The 20,436-nt window shown below is 36.1% G+C and overlaps 1 protein-coding gene across 1 annotated transcript in view; it reads left to right on the top strand.

Annotated features, from left to right (window-relative positions):
- RAP1GDS1 (Rap1 GTPase-GDP dissociation stimulator 1) overlaps positions 1–20,436 on the top strand; it is a gene marked incomplete at both ends in the record, with an annotated part of 251,575 nt that overhangs the window by 152,626 nt on the left and 78,513 nt on the right. The window contains 2 exons of the mRNA XM_084232955.1: positions 18,421–18,564; positions 19,264–19,395. Coding sequence (XP_084089081.1) covers positions 18,421–18,564; positions 19,264–19,395 — 276 coding nt within the window. The remainder of the gene's footprint in view (positions 1–18,420; positions 18,565–19,263; positions 19,396–20,436) is intronic.

Raw genomic sequence — 20,436 nt, 5'->3', positions numbered from 1 at the left:
ATTACTGTTCTTATGATCCCTTTTCCCCAGAGGAATCTCTTAAATTGGAAAAACTCTGTTCCTTCATACCAGAAGGACCCCCAAAAGATGGCAGATTTGTTTGCCTCAATTTTTGCCTCCCATCACCCAAGTTGGGCAGACATACAATCTATGTTAAATATGTTACTTACTTGTGATGAACAAAGGATAATCTTGGGAAAGGCTAGGGAAGAAGCTGGTCTTCTCCACTTGGAAGATATAGGTAACCCAGAATTAGAGGAGGCTGTTCCTTTGGTAGATACTAGCTGGGATCCCAATGATGGAGACATGGAAATGTTGAAGCACTACCAAAAGTGCCTGTGTTAGTAGGGCTGATGCAGGTGATCCCAAAACAAGAGTTTTGGTAAAATCCTAAAGGTAAATCAAAATGTGATTGAGGATACTTTGGAGTTTTTAGAACAAATTATGCAAGCATACAGCAGATACACAGATGTAAACCCTGATGCACCAGGAAAATGCTAAAATGGTAAATATGACATTTATTGACCAGAGTTCTCCACATATAAAGAGAAAGTAAACTAAGATTGAGGGTGCTATAAAAATGATTCATTTGCAGTTAGTGGGCATTGCATTCAGAGTCAACAGTGGAAGGGAGGAAAGCACACCTAGGCCTTTATTGGTATTTGTGGAAAGATAGTACAGGGCAGGATTCAGAAGAAAAAGAGAGGGGGAAATAAGAGAAATGCAAGGGGAGATAAATATGTGTATTGTAGAAAGGAAGGCCTTTGGAAAAACAAATGCCCTTGATTAGAAACAAGAAATGGGAGAAGTTATAAAAATATGGAAAAAAAAAGAGGCCCATGAAAGAACAAAGTAGAGATTCATGTAAACATTGGAAAATGGAAAATGGGCAAAATAGGAGAAATGAAGGACCAAGGAAAGAAGAGAAAAGACAAATGGTGATTAAGAAGTATGGTGTTGATGAAGAATAAGGTGATGAGGTTTCCACTCAATGGATCAGGTCTTACCTAAGACCTAGCAGAGAAGAGATGCCCAAGCCCATTTTTTGAAAAATGGTCTGGTCCTCATGCTGTGTTGTTAACCACACACACTTTGAAGCTTGTAGGAAAAAACCTTGGGTACATCATTTGAGAGTAAAGAAGGCTCTAAAAGATGAACTGGAGACCAGAACTCACTGGGCGTGCAAAGCAGTTGAGGAATTGAAATGTTTGAGATAAAAAGGACTAATTATTCTCTCTTGAAAATGTGGATTGGCTTTACAATAGCTATTTTGAAAACTAATGTAACTTTAATTGTAATGGACTGCTCCTCATGGTATTACCTTTTGTATTGAGTAGCATTGTTACTTTTATTATCTTGGGTACCAACTGAAACAGGGATATGTGGTAAGAGCAGGGGAATAGGATAGGCCAGCATGGCCACCCACCTGCTCAGCTCTAAGACAAGATAGCTGCAAAAAAACCCCAAAAGGCCAAAACCTAAAACCCAGGGCTCTAACAATGCAATACCCATACAATAGGGGCCTATGGGCTATAGCCTCAGGCTCCGGGAACAACCATGAAGTTTATTTTACAAATGGGAACAGAGTTTACTCTAGCCACAAGTGGCTGGCTATCTCACCTAGATTGTGTCTAGAGAAGTAGAAGCAGAGTACTGATCACCTGTCACCAGGAGTGCCAGATAGCACTGGCCAATAGAGATGGCAACTACTGGTCCCCTTGAGGCAGTGTCAGAGACACCAAGTGTTTTTTTTTTTTTTTTTTAAAGGTTTATTTAAGGGCCTCCCTGGTGGCGCAGCGGTTGAGCGCTGGGTTGCGAAGCTGCCCGCGGCCTCCGCGGCGCCGGTTCGATCCCCGGCTGCTCCCTGGCCATCAGAGGAGGGTCCCACATGGCGTGCAGACCTCTCCTGCTGCCCGCTGCTCCCCTCAGCAGTGTACTTCGGTCCTTCTGCCTGCTCTGCTCCCCGCTCTGGCTCTGGTGAATTCTCTCACCCTCCCGCACTTCTGACTGTACCCAGTGCATGTATAAACAAACAAACAAATAAAAACATGCCTCTATTTAAAAAAATAAATAAAAAATAAAGGTATATTTAAGCATACAAGAACTGGGGGTAGAGGATTCACTAGAGACAGAGTGGGGAGCAGAACAGGCAGATCTAATGAAATACACTGCTGAGGGGAGCAGTGGGCAAGACAGGAGAGGTCTGCTGTGCCATGTGGGTGATACCGGAATTGTCAGGCCTAGTCTCCCAGCCAGGAACAGACCCCAGGCTGCAGGGGCAGCGCTGAGCCCCAGCCACTAGACCCCCACGGGTTGGTGTCTCACGAAGCCGCAGCAGGAACTTCCAAGCAAGCGAGAAGAGGCAGGTTTGTTTAGAGAAAGAAAAAGTTTATTGAGGAGAAAAAGAACAGAAATAAAGTGGGACTCCCAGGCCAGGGAACCAGGCCTGGGAGGGGCAAGGAAGCCAATGTGGAGTCGTGTCTCAGGTAATATATACCTTCTTTCCCTAATTATTCTAAAGCTCCACCAGTCTCTTTGTGATTGGTTAGTTCTTGGCTGTTTCACTTAATTTGCTACTGAGCGGGGGATCTTCACATTCCTTATCGAACAGGTTTGTCTTTCCCCATTTGTTGCATCTTTATCTTTATGGCCCAGTCCTCTGGATGAACATCCCTGCATTGAAGTTAAACAGCTGCCCTTCTAATGTGTCCATAAATTAAACCACTCTCCATTTCTCCAATCTCTGCCTCCCTTTACCACCTGAAGGAAATCAGGACGAGCGTTAACAATGTTGTCCTTGGTCCTGGGATGTTTGTTTTTCCTCGTGGAATTGGTTATATTCCCTTGGTTGTCCTTATCTCTGAAGCCTCCCTAATTTTTTCAGAGGTCCCCTCCTGCACTGTCCCTAAAACTGCCTAATTCCTAGCTTGCCCTGTGTCTCATGGGTCACCTCATTGGCTGGGGATCAAACTTGTGCTGTAGTAGCTACGAATTGCTTCATAGGGCTCACCCTTTACCCCTTGCGCCACCAATGAGGTCCCAACACTCCAAGTGTTAACAGCTCTTTGTGACACCAGGCCTTGGTGCTCCTTTCAGGCAATGTCAGAGACAGGACCAGAGGCCAAGTGAAACAGGACCAGAGGCTCTCTGAGTCTCTGTCTCTGACAGAGGTCTCCATCTCCCTTCCCTCCTTGGAGATCAGCTTCTAGATGGTTTTTTCTTCTCTCAGCTTCTGGCCCTTTTTCTTTGCTCTTTCCTCAGAGTCCAGGTACACAGTCTTCCTCTTGCTTCATCAAAGATTTGTACAGTTTGTTTTTTTTCCAGCTTCCTCTGATGCTGGCTTATATTACCTTTCAGGGTGCTATACTCACAAGTCTGATTGGGCTGTTTTTCAATCCTTTGGCTGATTGGACCATTTAGCACCAATCAGTTAATAGCTCAGACCTGATTGGTCCACTCCATGATCCAGGAATTAATAGGGCAGTTACTGGACTCAGAGGAGCAACTGCCACTACTGACTTTTGGTGGAGCAGCAAGGTGAGAGAACACCACTGTTGCTGTCAGCTCCTGCTGACTGAGGAGTCTCCTGCCTGACAGCTGGGTTCTGGTAACAAGTCCGCAATGGCATATCTTATAGACTGTATCTTGGAACACAAGTCAATTGTCAACAAAACCACAGAGATCAAATTTATACCTAGTTCCTTATCTGACCACTATACTGTAAAACTGGAAATCAACTATAAAGGAAAAAAACAAAAAGGAAAACCAGAAAATCTGTGAATACATAGAGATTAAATAGCATTCTGCTTGGCAGCTAGTGGATCAAAGAGGAAATCATACAGAAATAAAATTATCCCTTGAAGCATATATAAGTGAGAATATAATTTACCAAAATTTATGGAATGGAGGAAAGGTGGTCATGAGGGAGAAGATAGTTGGAATAGAGACATATTAAAAAAAAAAAAGAAAACCCAAATAAGCAATCTAATATCATATGCCAAACAACTTGAGAAAGACAAAACCAAAATTACTAGAATGAAGAAAATAATAAAAATAGAAATAAATGAAATAGTAATCTAAAAGACTACAAAAACATCAATGAACCTAATAGCTGATTCATTAAGAGAGAATAGATCAGGCTATTGCTAAGTTAACACAAGAGCAAAACAGAAAACAATAAACAGAATCACAAAAAAAGAGGAAAAGTCATTATAAATATCACAGACATACAAAATGTCATGATATATATACCTATAAATTTGATAACCTTGAAGAAATGTATAAATTTCTAGATCAACATAATCTACCAAGGTGAATATAGGAAGGAACAGATGAACTGAATAAGCCAATGCAATCATGATAGTTGAATCAGTAATAAAGTATTCTAACCCAAAAAAAGGCAAAAAACCAAGATGGCTTCTTTAGTATATTTTTTAATTTTTAATTTTTTACATCATTGTTCATTTTTGAACATTATTTGCTTCCCCCCAACCCATCAGATGAAGTCCCCATAGAATTTCCTTCACCAATGCACCCTAGTACCATCACCTCAGGTCCCTGTGTTCCTCCCTTCCTTCCTCTGATCTCTCTCCCTCCTCCTCCTCTGCAGTGTGTCTCTAAGTTATAATTGTCTGCTTTTGCTTAGTTGTGTTTTTTTTTTTTTTTACACTGATGTCTTATTTGGTTTGCCTATAATTCCTTCTAGCTCCATCCACATTGCTGCAAATGGCATGCTTTTATCTTTTTTGGTTGATGAGTAATATTCCATTGTGTATATATACCACATCTTCTTGATCCAGGTATCTATTTTTGGGCATTTGGGTTTCTAGGTTTTACATATTGTAAACAGTGCTGCGATAAACATAGAGGTACAGGTATTCTTTTGAGTCAATGTTTTTGTGTCCTTTGGGCCAATCCCTAAGAGTGGAATTGCTGGGTACTATGGTAGCTCCATTTTCAGTAGACTGAGGAACCTCCAGGCAGCTTTCCATAGTGGTTGGACCAGTTTGCATGCCCACCAGCAATGTAGGAGAGTTCCGTTTTCACCACATCTTCACCAACATTTGTTGTTGCTAGTTTTTTTGATATTTGTCATTCTTACTGGTGGAAGGTGGTATCTCAATGTGGTTTTGATTTGCATTTCCCTGATTATAAGGGAAGTTGAACGTTTTTTCATATTCCTGTTGGCTGTTTGCATTTCTTCTTGCATGTCTTTTAAGTTATTCTGCCCATTTCTTGACTGGATTATTTACTTTGTTTTTGTTGAGTCATGTGAGTTCTTTGTGTATCTTTGTGATCAGTCCCTTATCAGTTGTATATAGTGCGAAAATTTTCTCCCAGTCAGTGGGTGTCTCTTTATTTTGGTTAATGTCTCTTTTGCTGTTCAGAAGCTTTTCAATTTGATGTAATCCCGGGTGTTTTATCTTTTCCTTGACTTTCTTTGCTTTGGATGATGAGTCTTTAAAGATGTTATTAGATATATGCCTTGTAGTGTTTTACCTATATTTTTTCTATATATTTTATGGTTTCAGGTCTATGTCCAGTTCTTTTATCCATTTTGAGTTGATTTTTGTGCATGGTGTGAGGTAGTGATCTAGTTTCATTTTTTTGCATGTGGTGGTCCAGTTTTCCCAGCACCATTTATTGAACAAACTGTCCATGTTCCATTGCATGTTCTTTGCTCCTTTGTCAAAGATTAGTTGCCCATATAAGTGTGGCTTTATTTCTGGGCTTTCTATTTGGTTCCATTGGTCTGTGTGTCTGTTTTTGTTTCAGTACCAAACTGTTTTAATTATTATGGCTTTGTAGTATGGCTTGAAGTTTGGAAGTGTAATACCTCCTTTCTCCTTTGTTTTTATCAGTAGGGCTTTAGCTATTCACAGTTTTTTGTGGTTCCATATGAATTTCATCAGTATTTATTCTATTTCTTTGAAGAATGTTAATTGAGATTTTTATTGGAATAGCGTCTAATCTGTATATTGCTTTTGATAGGATGCCCATTTTAATAAAGTTGGTTCTTCCAATCCATGAGCAGGGGATGTCTTTCCATTTCACTGTGTCTTCTAGTTCTTTTAACAGTGTATTATTTTCTTTGTATAGATCCTTCACCTCTTTTGTTAGATTTATACTGAAGTATTTGATTTTTTTTTGTTTCAGTGATAAAAGGGATGGTTTTCTTGACTTACTTTAATTAATTTTATGAAACTATTAAGGAACAATTGATAACTCACTTAAATTTGTTTTAAAAATATAAGAAGGAATCATTTTAATATATCTTATGATGTCAGCATTAACTCAATACCAAAATCAAAGAAATATAACACAATTATATACAAATACACTTGATGAACATTGATGCAGCATTCAACGAATTGTTTCCAAATAGAATTTAACTGTCACAAAGATTATATGCCATTATAAATTATAATTCATCTCTGGTATGCAGGGATAGTTTGAGTTACTTAAATCAATTAATGGAATACATCTTAACTACAAAAATAAAGATTAAATTTATATGGAGACAGCCAGACCCACCACCACACAGCTCGCCTGGACTTACACCAGCACACCATCTTAAGTTTCCACTCAACGCCCTCAGGCACCCTAGCTGGCACAGCCACTGCACCATTTACTGGGACCTATACTGGGGGAGGCCGATCGAGGCCCTGCCCACAAGCCCAGTCATCCAGAAGCACCACCAGCTCACTGCATGCCAGGATCTACACCTGGGTAGGACCCTGGTACTGTACCCATCACATGGTAAACACCCAGAATAGTGGAAGAGGAAGAACCACACCCAAGAAAAGCCATATCTTTAGCAAGGCAAACCCGAAAGCCAACGAGAAGTGGAAAAAACAAATAATCAGGGGAAAATATACCACAAAAGGAAAACCAATCTCCAGAACCCAAATAACACAGATATGGAAAAGTGTTCTTTCTATCAGATAAAGAATTCAAAATGCCAAAATTAAGAAAACTAATGATTTAGAACAATAGAAAGAAAAATCAGTAAAAGGTCAGATATATACAGGAAAACTTAGAAATGCAAACAAATGCTAAGAATAACACAGCAAACAGAACATCTTTAAAACTTAAAAAAAGAAAAAAAAAACAAATGCAGAACACTAAAAAGACCAATGGAGCACATTAAAAGCACTGGAGAAAGCCATGGAAATAGACCATGTGGAATAATGAATCCGTAATCTTGAAGATGCAGATGTGAAAAGAATCAATATCGATAAAGACGACACGAAGAAAAGACAAGAATTATCTGACACCGTGAAGAAAGGAAATAAAATCACAGGAAACCTAGAAGGATAAGACAAAAAAAAAGATGCCTGGAAAAACTATGTAAGGAAATAATTGAAGAAACCTTCCCAAAATTGAAAAATGAAAATGCGTTCAGAAATACAGAAAGCTAAAAGAACAATAAGCTACCTAAAAGGGAATCTACAGCAAGACACATAATAATGCTTCCAAGAGTAGAAGAAAAAGAAAAAAATAAGCTGAAAGAAACTGATAACCTATAAAGAAACACTGTTTAGGGTAACAGTTCACTACATCAACATGAAAGATTAAAAGCCATGTGGTCATATCAATAGATGCTGAGAATGCATTTAATAAGTTCCAGCTATTTATGATGAAAATCCTCAGAACTGGGGTTAAACTGAACATATCTTAACATAATAAAATACATTTCCAACAAACCTACAACATATCATTCCCAATGGTGAAAAATAGATTTTGTACTTAGATCTGCTACAAGGATGTCTACTCACCATTATTATTCACATACTATTGAATATTCTAACTAGAACAATTAAACTAGAGAAGGATATCAACAAATCCAAAATGGGGAAGAATTAAAGCTATCATCATTTACATGTTATATGATACGTGTAAAGAGACCTCAGGCTCCATGGAGGAAAAATATCTATAGTTAATCAGCTTAGTAGGCAGCAGGGTATAAGAGCAATAAAAATCAGTTACATTCCTATATACAGACAATGAAATGGAAGAGGAAGAAATTAAGAAAGCAATTGCATTTATAGTCACACCAAAAAAGAATTAGATATCCTAGGATTAAACATTAAAAATGGAGGTTAAAGACCCATACAGTCAAAAGTATAAGCCATAGTTAAAGAAACAGATGACACAAAGAAATGGATGGGAAAATTAACACTGCTTGTGGATGGGAAAATTAACACTTTCAAAATAGTCATCTTCCTTAAGTTAGTAATGTGCATTCAATACAATTCCTATAGAAATACCAATGGTATTTTTTTCCAAGAACTGAAATAAGCATAACTGAAGTTTATATGAATTTACAAAAGGTAGCAGAAATGTTCTGACAAAAGGAAAGAGAATGGAGGTATCACACTTTCAGATCTCAATTTTTTTGTAAAGCTATAATAAAAAACAGCATAGTGCAGAAAAAAAAAGAGAGAGACACGCAGACCAATGAAATGGAATTGAGAACCCAAAAATAAACCCACATCTATATGGAATGTTAATCTATGACTACAGATCCAAGAACATACACTGAAACAAGGATGGCTTCTTCAATAAATGGTGTTGGTAAAACTGGACAGACAGCTGCATAAAAAGAATAAAACTAAACCATATCTCACACCATACAGAAAAATCAATCCAAAATCTATATAAGGCTTAGTTTAAGACCAGAAACCATAAAATACACAGAACAAAACAAAGCATAACATTACATGACATAAGTTTCAGTGATTCTTTAGGAATTCTACCCCAACTGCAAAGAAAACAAAACATAAAGAACTGGGTTAACTATATCAAACTAAAAAGCTTCTTCATAGTGAAAGAAACCATAACTAAGATGAATTACAAATCAAAGACCAAAGTGAAATACAATCTCATACCTTGTGAGAATGATTTATATTTAAAAGATCTGAAACAGGTGCTGGTAAGGATGGGGAGAAAAAACTCTGCTGCACTGTTAGTGAGAAAGGAGAGTGGTCTGGCCCTTTTGAAAGCAGTGTGGATGTGATTTAATACATTAAAAATGGATATACCATATGACCCAGTATTTCCTCTAAAAAATTGAAAATACTGATTTGAAAGGAAACTTGCAATCCCATGTTTTTGAGTGCTCACCATACAGCCAAATGGAAAAACATACATACCTAAAAACGGATGGGCAGATCAAGAAGATATGGGGGGGGTGTGTATGTATATATATATATATATATATATATATACAATCAAACATTATTCAGTGATTAAAAGAGATCTCATCCATTTATAGCAATATGGATGGAACTGAAAGTAATATTGCTAAGTAAAATAAGCCAGAAGGTGATAAATACCAGGTGGTGTTAGTATTATGTGGAATATAGAGTATCTAATAAACTAAGTTTCATATAAAGACAAGCTTTCTTTTTTTAATTTTTTTAAATTTATATATATTTTACACCATTGTGCATTTTTAAACAATGTTTGCTTACCTCTCCCCCATCAGGTGTTGTTCTCATAGAATTTCCTTCACCAATTCACTAGTGCTCCATCACCACAGTCCCCTGTGCTCCTCCTTCCATCCCTCTGATCCCTCTCCCTCCTCCTCTCCTGCAGGATGTCTCTGGTTTATAATTGTCTGTTTTGTAATGTTTGTTGTGCTTTGTATTGTTTTTATTTTTATCCACTGATAATCTTATTTGGTTCCCCTCTATTCCTCCTGAAAGTGAAACCACCTGATATTTTTCTTTTTCCTTCTGACTTATTTCACTGAGTATAATTCCTTCTAGCTCCATCCATGTTGTTGCAAATGGCATGAGTTTATCTTTTTTGATTGCTGAAGTGTGTGTATATACCACATCTTCTTAATCTATTTTTGGGCATTTGGGTTGTGTCAGGTGTTACCTATTTTAAATAGTGCTGTAATAAACATAGGGGTGCAGGTATTCTATTGAATCAATGTTCTTGTGTCCTTTGGGTAGATCCCTAGGAATGGAATTGCTGGGTCGTATGATAGCTCCCATTTAGTAGCCTGAAGACCTCCAGACAGTTTTCCATAGTGGCTGGACCAGTTTGCATTCCCACCAGCAATGCAGGAGAGTTCCTTTTTCACCACATCCTCACCAACAGTTGTTGTTGCTAGTTTTTTTTGATATGTGCCATTCTTACTGGTGTAAGGTGGTATCTCAATGTGGTTTTGATTTGCATTTCCCCCATTATAAGGGATGTTGAACATTTTTTCATATACCTGTTGGCCATTTGCATTTCCTCTTTGGAGAAGTGTCTTTTGTTCTTCTGCCCATTTCTTTTTTTTTTTTTTTTAAGTTTATTTATTTTTACAAGCACTGGGGCACAGGCCAGAGGTACAGGAGGGTGAGAGAATTCACCAGACAGAACAGGGAGCAGAAAGGGCAGAAGGACCGAAGTACACTGCTGAGAGGAGCAGCAGGCAAGACAGGAGAGGTCCGCGTCTCTACATGGGAATCTTCCTGGCTGGCCAGGAATCAAACTGGAGCCGCAGAGGCTGCAGACAGCTTCACAGTACTGCGCTCAACCCACTGTACCACCCAGGAGGCCCATCTTATGCCCATTTCTTGACTGGATTGTTTACTTTGTTCTTGTTGAGTGGTGTAAGTTCTTTGTATATCTTTGTGATCAATCCCATATCAGTTGTATGGAGTGCAAAGATTTTTTTCCCAATTAGTGGGGTGTCTCTTTGTTTTGCTTAATGTCTCTTGCTCAGAAGCTTTTCAATTTGATGTAATCCCAGGCATTTATCTTTTCCTTGACTTTCTTTGCTTTGGTGATGGGTCTTTAAAGATGTTACTGAGATGTATGTCTTGTTTGTTTTACCTATATTTTTTCCCATCTATTTTATGGTTTTGGATCTTATGTCCAGATCTTGTATCCATCTTGGGTTGATTTTTGTGTATGGTGAGAGGTATTGGTCTAGTTTCATTCTTTTGCATGTGGTGGTCCAGTTTTCCCAGCACCATTTATTGAACAAACTGTCCTTGTTCCATTGCATAATCTTTGTTCCTTTGTCAGAGATTAGTTCTCCATTTATGTGTGGCTTTATTTCTGCGCTTTCTATTTGGTTACATTGGTCTATGTGTCTGTTTTTTGTTCCAATACCATACTGTTTTAATTAGTATGGCTTTGTAGTATAGTTTGAAGTTGGAAGTATAATATCTCCATTCTCCTTTGTTTTCATCAGGAGGGCTTTTGCAGTTTTTTTGTGGTTCCATATGAAATTCATCAGTATTTATTCTATTTCTTTAAAGAATGTCATTGAGATTTTTTTTGGACTACCATGAATTTGTATATTGCTTTTGGTAGGATGGCCATTTTAATAATGTTAATTCTTCCAATCCATGAGCAAGGGATGTCTTTCCATTTCTTTGTGTCTTCTTTTGTTTATTTCATGTGTTTTTTCTTTGTATATGTCCTTCTCCTCTTTTGTTAGGTTTGTTCCCAAGTATTTGATTTTTTTTCTTTCAATTATAAAAGTGATGGTTTTCTTTATTTCTTCTTCTTTAGATTGTTTGTGTATAGGAAGGCTACTGATTTTTGTGTGTTGATTTTGTATGCTGCTACTTTACTAAACTGGTTATTTTGAGGTGTTTTTCTGTGGAATTTTTAGGGTTCTCTATATATTATCATATCATCTGAAAATACTGATAGGTTTACTTCTTCTTCCCCTATTTTTATTCCCAGTATGTCATTCTCTTGTCTTATTGCTCTGACTAGGACCTCCAGTATTATATTGAAGAACAGTGTTGAGAGAGGGCTTCCTTGTTTTGTTCCTCATTGTAAAGGAAAGGCCTTCTTCAGCTTTAGAATACTATTAGCTGTGGGTTTATCATGTATGGCTTTTATCATGTGAAGGTATGTTCCTTCCATCCCGAGAATTTCAAGGGCCTTCGTCATAAATGGATGTTGGACTTTGTCAAATGCTTTCTCAGCACCTATTGATATGATCATATGGTTTTTATTTTTCTTTTTGTTGATGTGTTAGATTGCACTGATTGATTTTCTTTTGTTGAACCATCCTTTTGCCCCTGGAATAAATTCCACTTGATGGTGTTGTATTATCCCTTTGAAGCATTGTTGGATTCTGTTGGCAAGGATTTTGTTGAAGATTTTTGCATCAGTGTTCATTAGGGATTGGCCTGTAATTTTCTTTTTTTGTGTTGTCTTTGATTGGTTTGGCATTAGTGTAATGTTGGCTTTGTAGAACTTACTTGGTAGTATTCTTTGTTTTTCAATTTTTTGAAAGTGTTTGTGTAGCATAGGCACTAATTCATTTCTGAACGTTTGGTAGAATTTATTTTTGAAGCCGTCTGGTGCTGGGCTTTTGTTTTGGGGGAGTGTTCTGATTACTGCTTCAATTTTGCTGCTCGTAAGTGGTTCATTTAGGTGTTGTATCTCTTCATTATCAAGCTTTGGATGATTATATCATTCTAGGAATTTGTGCATGTCTTCTAGATTGTTGAATTTGTTTGCATACATATGTTCATAGTAATCTCTGATTATTCTTTTGATTTCAACAGAGTCTGTTGTGATTTTCCTTTTATTTATGATCCTATTTATATGTGTTTTCTCCCATTTTTTCTTTGTGAGCCTGGCTACAGACAACCTTTAAAATTAACCTGTAACTGAAGCATCCAGAATGGTGGGGAGTTGGGAAGAAAAAAAAACAAAAAGGGGGGGCCTCCCTGGTGGCGCAAGGGTTAAGATGCAACCTATGAAGCTGTCTGTAGCCACTGTAGCACGAGTTTGATCCCAGCCAGGGAGCTACCCCCATGGCACAGCAGACCTCTCTTGACTCGCCCACTGCTTCCCTCAGCAGTGTGTTTCAGTCGATCTGCCTGTTTTGTTTCCCACTCTGTCTCTGGTGAGTCCTCTCACCCCCTACACCTCTGGCCTGTATTCCAGCTCTTGTATGCATAAATAAATAAATCTTTAAAAAAAAAAAAAAAGAGGGAAGGAAACACAAAATATAATGTTGGTGGATTATGGGTATTTGATTGTGTGTACTCTGTGGTTTCAATTTGGGACACCCAAATATTATCTCTAGTATAGATAAGTCAAAAATCATAAGGATATGCAGAGAATGCCATTTGGTTATATACAGCACCCATTTATTACAAGTACATATTAATAATAGGAATAGAAGGAACCTATTTCAGTCTTACAAAGGCCATAGGTCATAAACCAATAACAAATAAAATACTAGTGTTGAAAAACTGAAATTTTTCTTCTTAAGGTCCATATAAATTAGGGATGTCCACTTGTCACAACTTCAGTTTAACTTTGTACTGGAGGTTTTTACCAGAACGATCAGACTAACACAGAAAATAAAGAAAATTCAGATCGACAAGAAGTTGAACTATCATTATTTGCAAGGAGATATTTATATATATAAGATCCTAAAGATGCTATCAAACAATTTTTTAGAAACATTAAGCCAATACAGGGGCCACCCTGATGGTGCAAGGGGTTAAGTCTCAGCACTATGAAGCTACCAGTAGCTGCTGCAACACAAGTTCGATCCCCAGCTAGGGTCTAACCCCCATGGTGTGGAACTCTCCTGTCTCTCCTGCTGCTCCCCTCAGCAGTGTATTTGAGTAGATCTGCCTGTTTAGCTCCCTATTCTCTCTAGTGAATCCTCTCCCCACCTCACAACTCTGGCGTACACCCAAGCTCTTGTATGCAAAAATAAATAAATCTTAAAAAAAAAGTAACAATAAGCAAATTCAGCAAAGTGGCCATATACAAAATAAACAAATATATAACTTTTTAATATGCAAACAACAAATGAGTATTAAAAGAAATTTAGAGAGTAAGAGAGTTATGTACCACAGGATCTACCTCACAATAGAAGTAAAGACATCTATAAGAGAATTATTAAGGGATTTAGTTTCATAAACTGCATATCACATGCTCATAGATGGGGACAATTACTAATCATATAATCAAAAATGACTATCTTGCTTAAAGTGCAGTAAAAATTTAACACAGCCATAAAAATATCTGCAATATTTTTCAATGAAAATGAACAAATTTTGAAATTTATTGGAACTACAAAAGACTTTGAATTTCAAAAACTACTTTAAGAACAAATGGAGACAAGTAGAGGTATTATTTCTTGACTTCAAACATTATTGTAAAGTAATAGTATTAAAAGCAGATGATATTGGTAGAAAAATAGATAAATGGACCAGTGGAACAGAATACAAATTGAAGAAATAAATCCATGCATATGGCTGCACCTAATCTGTGAAAAAACTTCCAGAACAAAAATGCAGCTGTGAAAGTTGAAAAGCCACACCTAAAATAGTGACATTGGATTACTTTCTAATACCATGCATAAAATTAAATTGCAAATGGATTAAAGACTTAGGTAGAAGACTTCAAAGTTATTAGTGCATAGAAGTAAAAATTGTTGATACATTCCATATTGACAGTGAAGTTGTTTTTAGTGACTCACCAAAGCAAGGGAGTAAAGAGCAGAAATAAACAGGATTCTTTCAATCAAAAAAAAAACTATATAGCAAAATAAATGATTAAATAAAAATCATAGTAAATAGGGAAAAATAATTATACAAATAATTATACAAATAAATCTGATAAGGCATTGATACCCACGGTAACCTCATACAATTCAACAACCAAAAAAATCAAATAATTCAGTTAAAAAATTGGCCGCAGATTTGAACAATTAACCAAAGAGTGTATTCAGAAGACATGAAAAATGTGTTCATTTTTGCTCCTAATGAGCGAGATAGTTTTTAAAACTATACTGAAATAACTACCTCATGCCAAATAGAGTGGCAGACACAAGACCCCAACAAGTGGTAGAGTTCATGTTGCAATATAGGAATCCTATTTCACTGTTGGTAGGAATTTGAAATGGTGTATCAATTTTGTAAAGTAATTTGGATGTAATATTAAATATGGAAATTCTTTACTGTCCATCAGTCTCACTTTTATACATATACCCACAAATGTCTTCATGGTTGTAGATGCGCATTCCCGATGATGTAGCAATTCTGCTGTTGACGCTATTCACAGAAATGTGTACATTAGCAACACAAGGTATTAATAACCATGTTATTTATAAACAGTGAAAATTGGAAACAACTACTAGTAGAATAAATAAAGCATAGTTTATTCGTATAATGGGAAATATGAAAAGGAATAATTTATCAAAAAGAAATAAATGATGAATATTGAAAAAGTTATGAAAAAGAATAAATAAGGCTATAATCGACTAAATGCATGAATCATCAATAATGTTGAAAGGAAAAAGCACTGATAAATATGAAAGATTGCAGTTGTAAAATCAAACTAGCTTTTAGAAATGATCATTGATACTATGCATAAATTTTATATGTTGAAAGAAAGAAGACAACACTGATAAATACATTAAGATTGCATATGTAAAATCAAACTAGCTTTTAGGAAGGATCATTTGGTGAAACTATGTAGAAAAGTATGGTTGGCTTACCATAAAATCATGGTAGTATTTTGAGTGAGGGGTGGAGGGAAGGATTTGTAATAGGAAGTGAGACTGCACAGAGAGCCTGTACAGGTAGGTCATTGGCAATGAATTTCTTTCCTTGTTTTATTTGTTTAGCTATTTAATAACAACCATTTTCTTCATTGTTTTATTTTTGATTGAGGTAATGCTGTTTACAACACTGAATATGATTGAGATGTAGACTCACATCTCTATAAATATAAACACACCAAATGCACCACAGAAGTCCCAATAATCCTCCACAGTAGTTCATTGTGCTCCCTTCCTTTGCTCTCCATACAAATTTCTTGATGTAGGTGTTAGTTACATCATTATTTGCTTAATCATAGTTGACTAAGCTTAACTACATATTGTAAACACTTTGTGTGATTTTTTTCACCATTTAGAAAAGATTTGTAACTACAAATATATGGTAGTGATAAAGATAGAAGATGTTCTTGGGCTGATGATGGTGCTAAGTATATTTTCGGTTTTATGCTTTGGCATAATGCCCTACTACTTGTCCTCAGTAAGGCAACTTAAGCCTGCCACATATACCTATGTTCAAGAAAAGGGAGATCTGTAAGCTTTAATCTTTACACACTTAAAATTTTCCAAATGCCTTAGAACTTACTATTGTTTTTAAAGATGCCTAGGTGTTTTCTTTTTTTTTTTTAAGATTGATTGATTGATTGATTGATTGATTGATTTGTTTGTTTGTTTGTTTATTTATTTATTTATTTATTTTATACAAGCACTGGGTACAGCCAGAAGTGCGGGAAGGTGAGAGAATTCACCAGAGCCAGAGCGGGGAGCAGAGCAAGCAGAAGAGGTGCAGCGGTTGAGTGCCGGGTTGCGAAGCTGCCTGCCGCTTCTGCAGCACTGGTTCTATACCGGGCTGCTCCCCGGCCAAGGAGGAGGGTCCCACATGGCGCGCAGACTTCTCCTGCAGCCCGCTGCTCCCCTCAGCAGTGTACTTCGGTCCTTCTGCCTGCTCTTCTCCCCGCTCTGGCCCTGGTGGATTCTCCCACCCTCCCGCGCTTCTGACTGTACCCAGTATTTATACAAGCGTATAAATAAATAAAAATAAATCTTTAAAAAAAAAAAGAGGCCTGTGCACCATGTGGGATCCTCGCCCGCTGGCGGGGATCGAACTGGCGCTGCAGAGGCTGCTGGCGGCTTCGCAAACCAGCGCTCAACCGCTGCGCCACCGGGGAGGCCCAGAACTTATTTTTAAGGGATAATTTTCTTTTCTTTTCATGTGGTGGTCTGGCCAAATGAAATTTTTATTGTGACCTTCAGTCAATATTATGCCAGCTGTAACAATCCTAGCAGTTTTTCAAAATGGCAGTGTTTCCCTTCACCTTCTTCACCTCTTTTTATAATTATGCAGTAGATTAATACCTCTTAAAACTTGTTGGTGGACTAGCCTTATCATGACATTTTTCTGTCACCATTGATCTTTAGAATAGTATCTTAGGTTTTCCTGCTAGGAGAAGGAAAATTGATTCCAATGTTTAATTGAGACTTCAGTAATTCAGGGGTTTTAATATGAAGACTTTTTTATCGTAACTTTCAATTCTAGTCATTACACATTTTCAGTCCTCGCATTATGCATCCAAAGAAATAGCCTTCTTTCAGCATAACTCAGTGCAAAATACCTCTTAAAAGTATGTTCTTAGTTGAAAGTGCTATGTATTCCGAGATACTTAAGGTCAGTTGTCTGGTGACATAAAAGTTAAATTTTTATGCATTAAAATTGCTTAAAGGAAGATATCTTAAGATTAAAAAAAGTGTTTCAGCTAGCAAGCTGAAACTGCCTTTACTATAGATATGTACATGTGCAATTTAAAAGGCAAAGCAATGACTAAAAGCCAACTGGAAAATAAAATTTAAATTATAAAATTTCTGTATAGAAAATGCATTTCTAAGGTCAGCTAAATAGAATTTAAGCAATATCAGATACACTCAAAGCACTTAGTTATGCCATTATCAGTTAAAATACCTTTGTGGATCCCCATCTACTCTAATGGGGTAATTCAATAGGGATGCAAATATAAAATCATAAATAAATAAATTTTTATAGTGAAAAGACATTTAAAATATTAGGGTTAGAAGCAAAATTGGCATGAGAGTAGAGTTTGCTATGAACATAATTTTGAAAATTTAATTGGAATGTAAATTTTGTCTCTAAAATTTTGTATTTTGTTGGTTATTCATCAAGAAACATGTAAGTTTTTCATTATGGAAATTTTCAAAACTATTTCTATGAATAAACAATATAATATATACTAAACCACTTTATGCCTATTATCAAGAAAGTGTCAAATTAATGTGAACCTAAAACCCCTTTTTAATAGCATGATTTTTAAAAATCAAAGTTACCGATATGTTAACTGCCCTGAAAATGTAACATATTAACAAATATGAATCCATTACACTTTTAGTATAGTTTGAAATTTACTAATAGCACTTTATTTTTCAGTAAACTTTTTATTCAAACTCCACTAGTGGATATATTTAATGGTTGTCAGATTTCAAAAAACATAGTCTTAATCTTGTAAATTAAGGAATGTGTGATTAATTTTAAAGTTAGGGATATTTTATATTGCCTTTTAAGCATGACTATAATATCTAAAATATGAATGGAATAATGTGATTACTTGCCAAAAGAGCTGAGAATCATTTTGATTTGGTGCTACCAGATATTGTGGAAGGCAACATAATTTCAAATACAAAAATGAAATAAGGTTTTGTACATTTGAACTGTAGTATCAGATACTTCCCTTTTGAAAATGAAATCATTTAAATGTGTTATCAAAAATACGCACTATCTTGGTTATTCATAAAGGATTACTTTGCCAGAATTAATTCATTTCAAATTTTGATTGTTTTATTCACATTTTCTTTAGATGTTATTAAGCTACAGTTGGTTGAAGCGGGCCTAGTAGAATGTCTTCTAGAGATTGTTCAACAGAAAGTAAATAGTGACAAAGAGGATGACACTGCTGAGCTCAAAACTGCTTCAGATCTAATGGTTTTATTACTTCTTGGTGGTGAGTTATAATTTCTAATGACCAAATAACATGGTTGTCAGATTTTAAATTTTGTTAATTTTGGCCCTCCCTGGTGGTGCAAGGGGTATAGATACAACCTATGAAGCTAGCCGCAGCCACTGCAGCAAAAGTTCGATCCCCAGCCAAGAAGCTACCCACATGGCGCAGCAGACCTCTCCTGACTTGCCCGCGGCTCCCCTCAGCAGTGTATTTCAGTCAGTCTGCCTGTTCTGTTCCCTACTCTGTCTCTGGTGAATCCTCTCATATGAATACATAAATAAATGTTTAATAAAAAATTTGTTAATTTTATAGATACTGATAGACATTTTCTCATTTTTCTGTCTCATTTAATCCTGTCGTTGCCATAAGTTTGAAACCTGGATTACATCATGGAGAGAATTAGAAATAATGAACATGAAAAAGAGGTGTCTACACTATCTTTGAATATTTAAAGAACTGTCACAAGAGACAGCTGTGGCACCAAAGGACTTAAAGCTAGGATGGCTATGACTTAACTGTAAAAAATTCTATATTCTCTGGCCCAGTTTTTAGTAAAAAATTAATTTTAAGAGTCATGTCTGTTTCCCTTTATAGACTATAATTTGTGAATTATGTAGTTTCTTAGTTAAACCTAGGAATCTGGATTCCTATTTAATATTTAATTCCTCCCCCCATATTTTTTGTTTCATTTGCCACCAGATGAGTCCATGCAGAAATTATTTGAAGGAGGAAAAGGTAATGTGTTTCAAAGGGTATTATCCTGGATTCCATCAAATAACCACCAGCTACAGCTTGCTGGAGCATTAGCAATTGCAAATTTTGCCAGAAATGGTAAGCCATATTAGCTCTTCATTTTTGAAACAAATGTTCAATATTTTAAAATGTTAGGTTTGTCATTATATGTACTGAAATGGGAACAGTCAGAATGTGTGTAGTAAGTATGTGTATTCTTTACTTCATTAATTGTTTAGAGATCTGAAATACTTAAAATAACTTCCATAACAAATATATATTTTATGCATTCACCTAAGTTCTGTTAGCTTAAAGGTCATGAGCAGTAATCATAAAGTGTTTGAGTGTTTTGCTCTTCAAAGATTAGTAAACTTGAGTCCTATTCTAATACCCTTTTGATCTGAAAGGATAGGCTCTTTTCCCTAGTGATTTTATTTCTGATTTAATTATCTGTTTATTCACAATAAGGTTATTGTGCTTCAATTTTGCTTCTATACCTGCAAAATTTAACTGTGGGTAACCCACGGGTTTTGGGTAGTATATTTAATTTAGTTTATTTCACAAGCGCCATACCTTTGTGTTTATTTTTGAAATTCCAGCACTTTTATATTCAGTATAGAAAGTTATTTTTATATGTATCCAGGGCATATGTGTTATTTAGTTTTTGGCTTGATTTAATTCCAATATCAACTGTTATTATAGTATATTGTAATGGATGATTTATTCCATTTTTTCCCCTTATTTTTGGAACTATCATTAACTCCTTAATGATAAAACTCAGACCAAATAATTAAAAATTGTTGAAACTGAATGTGGGGTTACTAGTGGTTCCTTAAAATATTCTCTCTTTAAATTATTTCAAGACTTCTGTCATAGAAAAACCATTCAATAATCAGTCATGTATAATACGTATATAAAATTTACATGTACATATTGACAGAACGTAGGCATTCTTCACTATACATGAAAACTTGTGGTGGATATTTTTCAAAATTTTTATTGAGATTTATAATCTATGAATTTGTTTATGATATTATATGGATTTCAAGTATACAGTATTAATTCAACAACATTACCACCTAAAGTTTAGTTTCTGGGCCTCCCTGGTGATGCAAGGGGTTAAGACACAACCTGTGAAGC

This window comes from Talpa europaea (genome assembly GCF_964194135.1).
Source record: "Talpa europaea genome assembly, chromosome: 5".
NCBI classification, from domain to species: domain Eukaryota; kingdom Metazoa; phylum Chordata; class Mammalia; order Eulipotyphla; family Talpidae; genus Talpa; species Talpa europaea.
The sequence above is the reverse complement of the archived record's forward strand: the minus strand, read 5'-3'. Positions and strand labels throughout refer to the sequence as shown.